Source organism: Akebia trifoliata, chromosome 15 (genome assembly GCF_017979445.1).
Source record: "Akebia trifoliata isolate Shusen 1 chromosome 15, ASM1797944v1, whole genome shotgun sequence".
Classification (NCBI taxonomy): Eukaryota; Viridiplantae; Streptophyta; class Magnoliopsida; order Ranunculales; family Lardizabalaceae; genus Akebia; species Akebia trifoliata.
In genome coordinates, this window is record NC_141389.1 from 10403240 (window position 1) to 10415333 (window position 12094).

At 35.9% G+C, this 12094-nt stretch overlaps 1 protein-coding gene, 1 long non-coding RNA gene and 1 pseudogene across 5 annotated transcripts; 2 read left to right on the plus strand and 1 right to left on the minus strand.

The window, feature by feature from the left end:
* The first annotated feature begins 2065 nt into the window (after positions 1 to 2065).
* LOC147384306 (pyrophosphate--fructose 6-phosphate 1-phosphotransferase subunit beta 1-like) lies at positions 2066 to 8008 on the plus strand. 4 transcript variants are annotated; one of them, XM_086426866.1, is made up of 7 exons: positions 2066 to 2707; positions 2807 to 2928; positions 3423 to 3476; positions 6821 to 6927; positions 7157 to 7262; positions 7374 to 7423; positions 7532 to 7671. In XM_086426866.1, the coding sequence occupies exons 2-7, from the start codon at positions 2872 to 2874 to the stop codon at positions 7542 to 7544; spliced, it is 387 nt and encodes a 128-aa protein (XP_086282992.1). In that variant the 5' UTR covers positions 2066 to 2707; positions 2807 to 2871; the 3' UTR covers positions 7545 to 7671. The 4 variants fall into 4 exon arrangements, with proteins under 4 accessions (XP_086282992.1, XP_086282991.1, XP_086282989.1 ...); XM_086426865.1 differs by lacking the exons at positions 7374 to 7423; positions 7532 to 7671 and adding an exon at positions 7816 to 8008; XM_086426863.1 differs by lacking the exon at positions 7374 to 7423 and having other exon boundaries at positions 7532 to 7808.
* LOC147384307 (mitogen-activated protein kinase 3 pseudogene) lies at positions 7920 to 8348 on the plus strand (annotated as a pseudogene).
* A 1349-nt stretch (positions 8349 to 9697) lies between these two features.
* LOC147384308 (uncharacterized) lies at positions 9698 to 10345 on the minus strand. The gene is made up of 3 exons (XR_015173053.1): positions 10234 to 10345; positions 9990 to 10148; positions 9698 to 9890 (listed from the first exon to the last, which is right to left on the minus strand). It is a non-coding gene; the product is annotated as an uncharacterized LOC147384308 (long non-coding RNA).
* Between the last annotated feature and the right edge of the window lie 1749 nt (positions 10346 to 12094).

The following is a 12094-nucleotide window of genomic DNA, read 5'->3' on the forward strand; positions in this document are numbered from 1 at the left end:
GTTGAGAATAGGGGATTTTATAAGATTTTAAAGATAACTTTTAGTGGTAGAATAATGAGATGTGGTATGTGTAAATTGAAAGTAATGGAAGGGCATTTATGGAAAGGGTGTAAATGGGTTATTTGTGAGCCAAATAGGTTTGATCTTTCTACCCATTTGGGTAGAGTATTTGATGAGTTGAATGAAGTGGATTTTGATTAGAAGAACTGGGTGTAAGAGAGTGGTTGTTGATTTTTTGGGAGAATGGAAGAGATGGTGACATGTGTCAAATAGGTGTGGGGGTGTGTGTTAAGTGAGTTGATTAAGGAGAATAAGTGTATGGGGTGACTTGTGATGAGGGATTTAAAGAGATTGGTGGGAATAAGTTATGACATAAGTATGGGTAAGATGTGAATAGGTTAGCTTTTTAGAGAAAGGTGATGGGATTGGTAGATGAATTAGGGAAGTGGGTTGAGGTGATGACATTTGTCCTCTTGTGATGAACTTGGGTCATTGTAGTGATTGGTGGTGATTGTTAGATTTGGGATGAGGTTTAAGATAAGGATTTTGTGTTGAGTTGAATTTTATTAAGGTTGGGTTTGAGCGTGTAGTGATGATGGTTTTGGGTTGGGTTTTATGTCCAATGGGCTTAGAAGTTTGGGTTGAATTTGATTAAGGTAGGATTGGGTTGGGTTGAAAAGTGAGGTTTCTAGCCCATGGGTCAAGTAAGAGGGGGCCCTACATTATTTATTAGATAGAGATAAGTGAATTTTTGAGGGTTTGGGCCTTAAGGCCCATTCTAATTTTTGTGTACTTTTGGGCACTTTGAATGAAGGGCCCTTTCAAATTCAGGTGTTTACAATATCCCCATGAGTTTTATCCAAACTTCTTTGTCATCAAACATATATATATATATAGGTAGGGCTGTCAACGGATAGATATCCGATCAGATAGTACTATATTCGAATTCGAATCTGAAAAAAAATAATACTATCAAAATTCGAATTCGAATCCGATCGAATATCCCTAACAAACATTCGAATTCGAATCCAAAAAATATATCGGATATCCGATATATTCCTCACTCTGTCGGGTTCACACAGTCGAAACCCAAATTTCATCTGAAAAATCACTCCGACTGGTTCATATCAGAGAAAGAGAGATAGATAGATAGAATGTACCTGGATGCTCACTGGCTGGAGAAGATGTGTCGGAGTTCGCACAGTCGAAACCCACATTTTCTTTGAAAAATCACTCCGATAAGTTCAGATCGAAGAAAAAGAGAAAGAGATGGTTGCCGGTGGGAGAAGATGGCGATTACAGCAATCGAAACCACTGTTCGTCTGTTATTCACGTTTGAAGGTTTGAGAGAAGATAAAGTTTAAAAAAAAAAAAAAAATTGTTGTATAACACGAATACATAACACGATATATATACAAATATAAAAGTTTTGTTGTAAAACATAAATACATAATATATATATTCTTATCGGAGCGGATATCGAATCACATATCGCAATATCCGAATTCTTATTCGAAACTCATTCGAATGTTAAACTGACATTCGAATCCGAATCCGATATCCAAAAATTTCGGATAATATTCGATTTTTTTAATTGGAATTCAGATTTCGGCTATCCATTGACACCCTTATATATAGGGGCGATTCAAGGGCCATATGTAAAAACATATGAAAAAAGAATGATTTTTCAACATATGGGTTAGAGATTTTGGATTGAGCTGATTTTTTGCAAGGATGGTCACTATGATGAGAAGATCATCCTCACAAAAAATCAGCTCAATCAAAAACTTCTAAATCCATCAAAAGTGATTTACAAATTAGTGACAAAAATTGGCAAAAAATCGATGGTCCACATTCTAAATCACTTTTAATGGGGCTAGAAGTTTCAGATTGGACTAATTTTTTTTTTCAGATGATCTTCCCATCATATAAATCATCCTCACAAAAAATCAGCTCAATCCGAAATTTCTAACCCACATTTTAAAATTTTATTAATGTTACATTATTTTTACATATGTTTTCTCCTGTCCCTTGAATCTGTATATATATATATATATATGGGAGGCGTTCGGAGCCATCTGTTTTAACAATCGTTTTAACAAAAGAAGCTCTATCGTTGGATTTAGAGGAATTGGACGGTCGAGATTGAATTAATCGGCATATACGTTTAACTTATATGTTTATGCTATTTTTACAGCGCCATCCCTCATTTTTGGATTTATTAGTGCCACCTCCCTAGCACAATTACAACAACAGAGAGTTCTCGTCTGAAACCTCTCTCTCTCTCTCTCCGCTAAAACCCTCGAACCTCTCTCTCTCCTTCAGCCACACCAGGCCGTCTCACTTCCGTTTACAGTGAAGTCCAGACAAACCATCTCAACCATCACTTCCCTCTCCCTTCTGTCCTTAAAAAACCATTAAACATCGTCGATGGTCCCAATAACTCCACTGCAGGAAACCCAGGTCACATTTTCAAACCTAGATCCATCAATTTCGTTCTGTGATATATTTCTCTGTTTTGTATTTGATTTCGTTTCTATCTTTGCAGATAAGATTTCTAAGCTCTTTCCCAATCTGTTTGGGAAATCATCTGCTTCGTTTGTTCCAAGCGATTCGGGTTTGGAATCAGATAAGAAGTTAAAGATTGGTGTTGTGTTGTCTGGAGATTAGGCTCCAGGAGGGCACAATGTGATTTCTGGAATTTTTGGTGAGTAAAGCTTATTTAGTTAATTTTTTGTGGTTGATTTAATGGAATTGTGTTCAAGTTCGAATTTTTTTAAGAAAATGATGTTTGGGTTGGTTTTAGATTACTTGCAGGATCGAGCTAAGGGGAGTACTCTTTATGAGTTCAAGGGTGGTCCTGCTGGGATCATGAAATGCAAATATGTTGAGCTGACATCAGAATTGATCTATCCTTATAGAAACCAGGTTAGGCTTTGATTTGTTCTATGTGGGTTGCGGCGAATTGCATTAAATTTATGTTTGTGAATTGTGATCTGTTGTTTTTAATGGTGGATGTTGGAAATGACTCGCTCACATATTTTTTCAGTTGGTTTTATGTGTATTTGTGAGTAGGCATTCATGCATGTGTGTGATGCAGATTTGGCCATTAAGATAGTCGGGCAACCATGGATGGTTACATGTTCGACATGTCCACATATGCATTATGTAGTATTTATGGGTTTTGGGGATCCATGTGTGCATGTATCTATTTAAGTGTTCGTGCATTTAGATTTCAATGAAGTAGTGATTACCATTTCAACTATTTATGGTATGTAACACTTTGCAGTGTTACACTGGGCCTTCCATAAAGTGTTGTATGAACCCGGGATAGTATCTTAATACATTATTGTCATCAAAGCCATATCTGAACAATTTGGGGTTAGCTAATAATAATATCTTATTTTTAATTTTCTAAACAGGGTGGATTTGATATGATCTGTAGTGGGAGGGACAAGATTGAAACCCCGGAACAGGTTATTCTCTTGTATATTTTACAAGGATTATTCAATTTTTAACGTTGTTTTCTAAATTGATAACTGAAAGCGCCCTCGATCCGCGGGGTGCGCGGATCCGCTTTTGACCCTTGAGGTTTGGGAGTCGCCACCTAGTTATTATGGTCTAGGAACCAAACTGACTCTAAAATGGATAAAAACTAATCTACTACAGAAAATCCGAATCCGGGGATCATGTTACGGGGTTGGAAGGTGTTAGGCACCAACCCCGCCCGGCCATTGCCGGTCTCTACTTATCCCAAATAAAGTTACATCGCTAATGACAAACCTAGATTAAAAAAATAATAAAAAAAAAAACTTACCTTCGATCTGCAAAAGTGCTATTCCCTCAGATCTGGTGAGAATGGCTCCTTGTACCGTATTCCTTACTTTGTTCTGTCTCCAGATCTGATTTCTGATCTTCGAGGCAAGGTATCTCCTTCTTGGATCTGGATGCTTTGAATTTGTTGTGGATTTTTGGAGTGTTTTTGAAAGGTTTCTAAGTGTTTTTTAGGCTAAAATCGGAGTAGGGGTGTTAGGGAAGGAGTTGGGGCTCCAAAATTAGGGTTTTGGGGAGGTTGTGGAGGCTTCTTCACCTACTTCTTCTAAGGTTTTTTCTTTGATACGAAAATAGGGTGTGGAGGCTCCTATTTATAAAGTTTTTAGAAGCATTTAGGGTTTGATTAGGGTTTCTTTTTAGGGTTTCAATTAGGGTTTTGACTTAGTCTTTAGGGTTTTAGGGTTTTGACTTTAGTCTTATGAGATTGACTTGATTAGTTTTAAATTAGGGTTTGGATTTAGGGTTTTGACCTTAGTCTTATGAGATTGACTTGATTAGTTTAGATTAGGGTTTTGATTTAGGGTTTTGACCTTAGTCTTATGAGATTGACTCGATTAGTACCTTGACTTCAGTCTTGCTTGATTGACTTTAATTTTGACTTTAGTCTCACTTGATTGACTTTAATACCTTGACTTCAGTCTTGCTTGATTTACTTTTAATTTTGACTTCAGTCTCACTTGATTGACTTTAATACCTTGACTTCAGTCTTGCTTGATTTACTTTTAATTTTTGGAGAACCCCCTTCTATTATATCTTTAATTCTTTGAACCCCAAATGGAGGGGTCCTTAAAGAAATATCCCACGAACCCTCAACAATTTTGCCTGAGAGTCCAATTAATCGATTTTTTAGGTTCAACTTTTTAAATTAATTTCATTAATGTTTCACTTTAATTATTAATGTTTTATTTATTAATTTCGAATTTTTTAATTATGAAAATTGTGAAATTACCATTTTGCCCTCGGAGAGGATTTTTTACGTTTTAAGTCGTTTTTCAATGTTCCAGGATGTTTTGGAATCAGTTTTTCGTAAGGAATTCAATGGGAATGTTGGTTTTTGTCATTTATGAAGTTTTTTGTATGAAATGATCGTGAACTTTATGAGGGGTATTTTCGTAATTTTGTCAAATTTTGTGAAAATTGGCGAAGTGGTTTACTTGGTTTCGATTTGTTGTTTTATGTGTTTGAACGGATTTTCCTAAGCGTAATGCAGGCTCTAAGGTTGTTTTGATATTAGGGGTATTTTGGTAATTTGGTCATTTTTAGTGATTTTTATCGTGAAGCTTCTTTTTGGTCTGCAAGATGATGATTTCTATGTTTCTGGGGTCGTATTTTCCTAGCGTAGCGTGGTTTCTAAGGTTTTGTCAATTCGAGATACCTCATCCGGATTTCTGAAACACATCTGGTAACAAAATAAAGCAATAGAATACGCATCCATCATTGGGAATCATTGCGATCGGGTTGACGAGTTGAATCAACGATTTCATTATGTGTAGACACCCCATTTTTGCACTCGCCTGATTAATCAACTCATCAACCCGATCGCAATGATTCCCAATGATGGATGCGTATTCTATTGCTTTATTTTGTTACCAGATGTGTTTCAGAAATCCGGATGAGGTATCTCGAATTGACAAAACCTTAGAAACCACGCTACGCTAGGAAAATACGACCCCAGAAACATAGAAATCATCATCTTGCAGACCAAAAAGAAGCTTCACGATAAAAATCACTAAAAATGATCAAATTACCAAAATACCCCTAATATCAAAACAACCTTAGAGCCTGCATTACGCTTAGGAAAATCCGTTCAAACACATAAAACAACAAATCGAAACCAAGTAAACCACTTCGCCAATTTCACAAAATTTGACAAAATTACGAAAATACCCCTCATAAAGTTCACGATCATTTCATACAAAAAACTTCATAAATGACAAAACCAACATTCCCATTGAATTCCTTACGAAAAACTGATTCCAAAACATCCTGGAACATTGAAAAACGACTTAAAACGTAAAAAATCCTCTCCGAGGGCAAAATGGTAATTTCACAATTTTCATAATTAAAAAATTCGAAATTAATAAATAAAACATTAATAATTAAAGTGAAACATTAATGAAATTAATTTAAAAAGTTGAACCTAAAAAATCGATTAATTGGACTCTCAGGCAAAATTGTTGAGGGTTCGTGGGATATTTCTTTAAGGACCCCTCCATTTGGGGGTTCAAAGAATTAAAGATATAATAGAAGGGGGTTCTCCAAAAATTAAAAGTAAATCAAGCAAGACTGAAGTCAAGGTATTAAAGTCAATCAAGTGAGACTGAAGTCAAAATTAAAAGTAAATCAAGCAAGACTGAAGTCAAGGTATTAAAGTCAATCAAGTGAGACTAAAGTCAAAATTAAAGTCAATCAAGAAAGACTGAAGTCAAGGTACTAATCGAGTCAATCTCATAAGACTAAGGTCAAAACCCTAAATCAAAACCCTATCTAAACTAATCAAGTCAATCTCATAAGACTAAGGTCAAAACCCTAAATCCAAACCCTAATTTAAAACTAATCAAGTCAATCTCATAAGACTAAATCAAAACCCTAAAACCCTAAAGACTAAGTCAAAACCCTAATTGAAACCCTAAAAAGAAACCCTAATCAAACCCTAAATGCTTCTAAAAACTTTATAAATAGGAGCCTCCACACCCTATTTTCGTATCAAAGAAAAAACCCTAGAAAAAGTAGGTGAAGAAGCCTCCATAACCTCCCCAAAACCCTAATTTTGGAGCCCCAACTCCTTCCCTAACACCCCTACTCCGATTTTAGCCTTAAAAACACCCAAAAACCTCTCAAAAACACCCCAAAAATCCACCACAAATTCAAAGCATCCAGATCCAAGTAAGAGACACCTTACCTCGGAGATCAGGAATCAGATCCGGAGACAACTAATGACCTTTTAATTATGGACTAATTGAATTCATATGCTCATGCTTGTCAGTTTGAGCAAGTGGAAGAAACTGCGGTGAAGCTTGATTTAGATGGGCTTGTAGTTATTGGTGGAGATGACTCAAACACAAATGCTTGTCTACTTGCCGAAAAATTTAGGTATGGTAGAGGCTATGTTTTTGTTGTTCCCAAACACTGTAAAAAGGGAGTTATCCAAGCATTTGCATCTTCTGCTAATAGTATCTTTAGAGTTCCACGAGTAACTTTTGCATTCTATAATTTTGGATTTCTGTTCTATAATGGTTAGAGAAATTTTACTATTTATTCATGTCGATGATGTGGGGATCTTCTTGTTGCAATTTTTTCTTTTTTTGAATGGATTGATCAGGGGCAAAAATGTGAAAACTCGGGTGATTGGATGTCCCAAAACCATTGATGGTGATCTGAAATGCAAGGAGGTTCCCACAAGTTTTGGATTTGATACAGCATGCAAGGTGAACACTTTTACACTTATGATTTTCACACTTTTAGTTCATCTTCGCTTATATTGTTAGCATTTTTTTATGAATGTTTATGATTAATCAATTAATCTTGGTGCTAAGCAGTATTTCAGTTACTGGCATCAGACTAGAAGTTTTACTTACCATGCTTCAAGGTCTGAATATCCTAGTCAGAGTAGCATTGAGGTTACTTGCATTCTTCACTCTAACCATCAAGCATGACCGATGAAATTTGATACCGTTCATTCCTCTTAACTTTGTAGGTTTCCCTTTTAAATATTGTCGTGGAGTTGAAGAAATGCTGCAATCATCCATTTCTATTCGAAAGTGCAGACCATGGTTATGGGGGGGGGGACACATTCACTAATGATAGCAATAAACTTGAGCTGATTATTTTGAGCACAACCCTACCAAAGTCAGGTATTTATGTATGGCATGACATGTTGACACGTTTACGTAAACGTCACGCATACCCTCTAATCATAAGATGGTCGAGTGATGTTTCTCTTATAAAAGTTTGGGTTTGAATAATTGTTTTGTTTTGCAAGGTTATCTTTGGGATGTTAATAGCTCTTCCAATCACACTAGTTTACTACATTGTTCTTGGACTTTGAAGCTGCTGAAGGAGAAGGAACTTTTCTGAGCCAGTTTATGACAGAGTATGTTGTCACCCGGTGGTACCGAGCTCCTGAACTTCTCCTTTGCTGTGACAACTATGGTACCTCCATTGATTTCTGGTCTGTTGGATGCATCTTTGCTGAGCTTCTTGGTCGGAAACCCATATTCCCTAGTACCGAGAGCTTCAATCAACTCAAACTGATCATTAATGTCTTGGGCAACCAGAGTGAAGCCAATCTTGAGTTCATTGACAACCCAAAAGCTAGGAGGTACATAAAGTCACTCCCTCATTCCCCTCAGATCCCCTTGGCCCAGCTATATCCCAATGCCGACCCCTTGGCGATTGACCTGTTACAGAGGATGCTCATCTTTGATCCTACCAAGAGAATTAGCGTCACTGAAGCTCTCCAACATCCTTTGAAAAAATCCTTTCATGGATGCTTTGTAAGAGGAGGTTGTTAATGTATTGAAACCTTTGACCAGTGAGAATTTTTTTTTGGGGTTCCTTTTGTTGTTAACATTTTGAGTTCTATAAGTTGTGAGAAATAATCATCTTGAATGATTGCTTGTTAATTCTTCATAGAAAGAAGCTTCTGTCAACTTTGTGCTGCTCTTGCATCTTTTTGATGAGTAAAATTCCATTAAAGATGGCTCCGAACGCCTCCCATAAAAGGGTTCAGCAGCCCCATTATGGTGCCACATTTTTCAAAACATGGGTTACAAGTTTTGGAATGAGCTGATTTTTTGTGAGGATGATCTCTATGATGAGGAGATCATCCTCACCAAAAATCAGCCTATTCCAAAACTTCTAACCCTATCAAAAGTGATTTACAAAAATTGGATGGTCCATGATTCTTCAACTTGTAAACTTGGGTTAGAAGTTTCAAAATGAGCTGATTTTTGGTGAGGATGATCTCTTCACCATAGGGATCATCCTCACAAAAAATCAGCCTATTCCAAAACTTGTAACCCCATCAAAAGTAATTTACAAAAAATGTGTGGCACCATAAGGGGCTGCAGAACCACTCCCATATATATATATATATATATATATATATATATATATATATATATATATATATATATATATATATATATATATATATATAGTTTCAAATCAATTGAACTCACAAATAAATTCAAATGAATCTTGTGATCGAACAGCCATTATGATTTGAATCGTATTCCTCAAGATTTTCTGATCTGGATTCAATTCTGACAACATTACTCTCAAAATAAAACATATGATACTCACCTGTCATAGTAAAATTCATTAGTTTTCAGGTCAACAATTAAACCAAGGTTTAAATCCCTTGCACAAAACCATAAAGAAGAAACCAACACCAACAGACAAGAAAATGGTCCCTCTAGAATTCTCCCTTAAAGGATCATCTTAGAAAATTATGCAGCCTTTTCCTCCCAAGGATGAAAGGAATTCTCACAAAAAAGGGAGCAATAAAATATCTGATAAACATGTAAGCACGATTTCATTGGGGAATTTATAGATTCATGCAGGTAGCAATTAAAGAAAAACCTCTCCAATAACAACTCATGCCTTTGTGCCTAATTGAATCAAAACTTAAGAAAACAGTAAAGAACATAGCTCCTAATGAATGAAATATAGCAAAAACTAATGAGGTACCAACGGTAACGGCCTTCTTGTCAATAACATGAAAGCAACCTTCGGAACTCTCTTGAATGGATACTCCTTCACTCGAGGTTCTAAAGATGCCCACCAAAACAGCTCCTTGTCGCTCATGGTGTGCATCAAACTTGATGGAGGCCTAATCCAACGGTCTAGATTTGGCGGCTCTTCAACACACGGTTTAAAATTGGTTCGTGCTGTTGTAACTACATTTTGAACTCCAAAATACCGAACCATATACATACTAATGATCAAAAACCCAACACCCATTACCACAAACACCTTCATGAAAAAGCATTAGATAACCATGTATGTTTCTTCCAGAAGAGTACTCCCCTTAGCTCGATCCTGCAAGTAATCTAAAACCAACCCAAACATCATTTTCGCAAAAAAATTCGAACTTGAACACAATTCCATTAAATCAACCACAAAAAATTAACTAAATAAGCTTTACTCACCAAAAATTCCAGAAATCACATTGTGCCCTCCTGGAGCCTGACCTCCAGACAACACAACACCAATCTTTAACTTCTTATCTGATCCCAAACCCGAATCGCTTGGAACAAACGAAGCAGATGGTTTCCCAAACAGATTGGGAAAGAGCTTAGCAATCTCATCTACAAAGATAGAAACGAAATCAAACATAAAACAAATAAATATATCACAGAACGAAATTGATGGATCTAGGTTTGAAAATGTGACCTGGGTTTCCTGCAGCGGAGCTATTGGGACCATCGACGATGTTTAATGATTTTTTAAGGACAGAAGGAAGAGGGAAGTGATGGTTGAGATGGTTTGTCTAGACTTCACTGTAAACGGAAACGAGATGGCCTGGTGTGGTTGAAGGAGAGAAAGAGAGTTCGAGGGTTTCAGCGGAGCGAGCGAGCGATAGAGAGGTTCGAGGGTTTCAGCGGAGAGAGAGAGAGAGGTTTCAGACGAGAACTCTCTGTTGTTGTAATTGTGCCAGGGAGGTGGCACTAATAAATCCAAAAATGAGGAATGGCGCTGTAAAAATAGCATAAACATATAAGTTAAACGTATATGCCGATTAATTCAATCTCGACCGTCCAATTCCTCTAAATCCAACGATAGAGCTTCTTTTGTTAAAACGACTGTTAAAACAGATGGCTCCGAACGCCTCCCTATATATATATATATATATATATATATATATATATATATATATAATTTTTTTTTTTTTTTTTTTTGCATTTTTAAAGGATATTCCGAGAGATAAAATATCTACACAAGAAATTTCTTGTATTTGGAAAGACCTTTTTGATGGCATTCATCAAGGCTAGCTCCTTATCTGTAAAAATGACTAAGGGTAGGGAATTCAAGTACATAATTATATTCATTCGTTCCAATGCCCATGAATAATTATCTTCTCCTTCAACATCTAAGTAGACAAATACTAATGAAAATGTCAAGTCGGTAGATGTCACCACAACAATCTCCAACAATGGCATGTTGTATTAATTAGTTTTGTAAGTGCAATCTATGAAAAAGACATTAGGAAAACACTTTGCAAGTTGAATTGACTCGAGATGCACCCAAAATATATCTCTAACAACATATGTACCCTCGTCACAATTATGTCATTCTAAATAGTCTTTCTCAACCAACTTTTTCAATAAATATTGCATTTGTGATCTACTTAACATATCATCTTTCCTTATCTTTAACCGAGTGTTGTAAATGGCATTTAATATTGTAGCATTATATTGATCTCTTTGCTTGATTGCTCGGAGAATATGTCTTAGACTAATATGAGTTGTGGCACCTCGCCAAAACACTAACACAAATCCCAAGATCACCTTGAAATTTGAAATAGGCTTCTCCTATTTATGTTAGCATTCCATGGAACTCGAAAGCATCGTAATCTTATATACCACAAATCCTGTATATAAAAAAAAATGTAAAAGTAGAAATAATAGTGGAAGATCGAATATATCTAACATGTGAGTATATCAGAGCGCAGAAGTTTACAATACAAATGATTACAAAAAATGCTCTCACTCTAATATGAACCTAATTACTCAACCAAAAAAAAAAAAAACTATATACATCTCCTAGGACGAACAGACTCTTAGTGGATGTAGCCCTAGTACTCCTCATGCAATAGATTATGGTCGTTAAACTGACCGACCAGGTACTCCTCACTTGCCAACTCTACGCCTACCTTGATAATTGAAAGTTCTAAAACTAAAAAAATAAGAAAGAAAGAGTGAGTAATAATGGTTATCCAGTAAATCCACTACCAATTCTTACTAATAACTTCTCCTAAACGTGATCAAGTAAGTATGCTGAACATTTTCAATTCATGCAAAGATTTATAAAATAAAATATGATTAATTAGTACATATAGCTAAGGATGAACAACTAAACAGTTTAAAAGTTCACATAACATCAATCATCAGTGCTCATTATACATTTCTGTTTTTATACAAATGTAATTGACAACATTGAAATGACAGGCAAGCTTTTTAGTTTATATTTCAAAATGAAATAATAGTTACATAATACATAATGGTAGAGCAGTAGAATTAGAGAGTTGGTATTC

Bases quoted from the DNA above. Each gene is read 5' to 3' on its own strand.
- LOC147384306 (XM_086426863.1), top strand. From the start codon at position 2,872: ATGAAATGCAAATATGTTGAGCTGACATCAGAATTGATCTATCCTTAT. The intron at 2,929-3,422 runs GTTAGGCTTTGA...TTTTCTAAACAG, and splicing joins TCTATCCTTATAGAAACCAG to GGTGGATTTGATATGATCTG. The intron at 3,477-6,820 runs GTTATTCTCTTG...CATGCTTGTCAG, and splicing joins AGATTGAAACCCCGGAACAG to TTTGAGCAAGTGGAAGAAAC.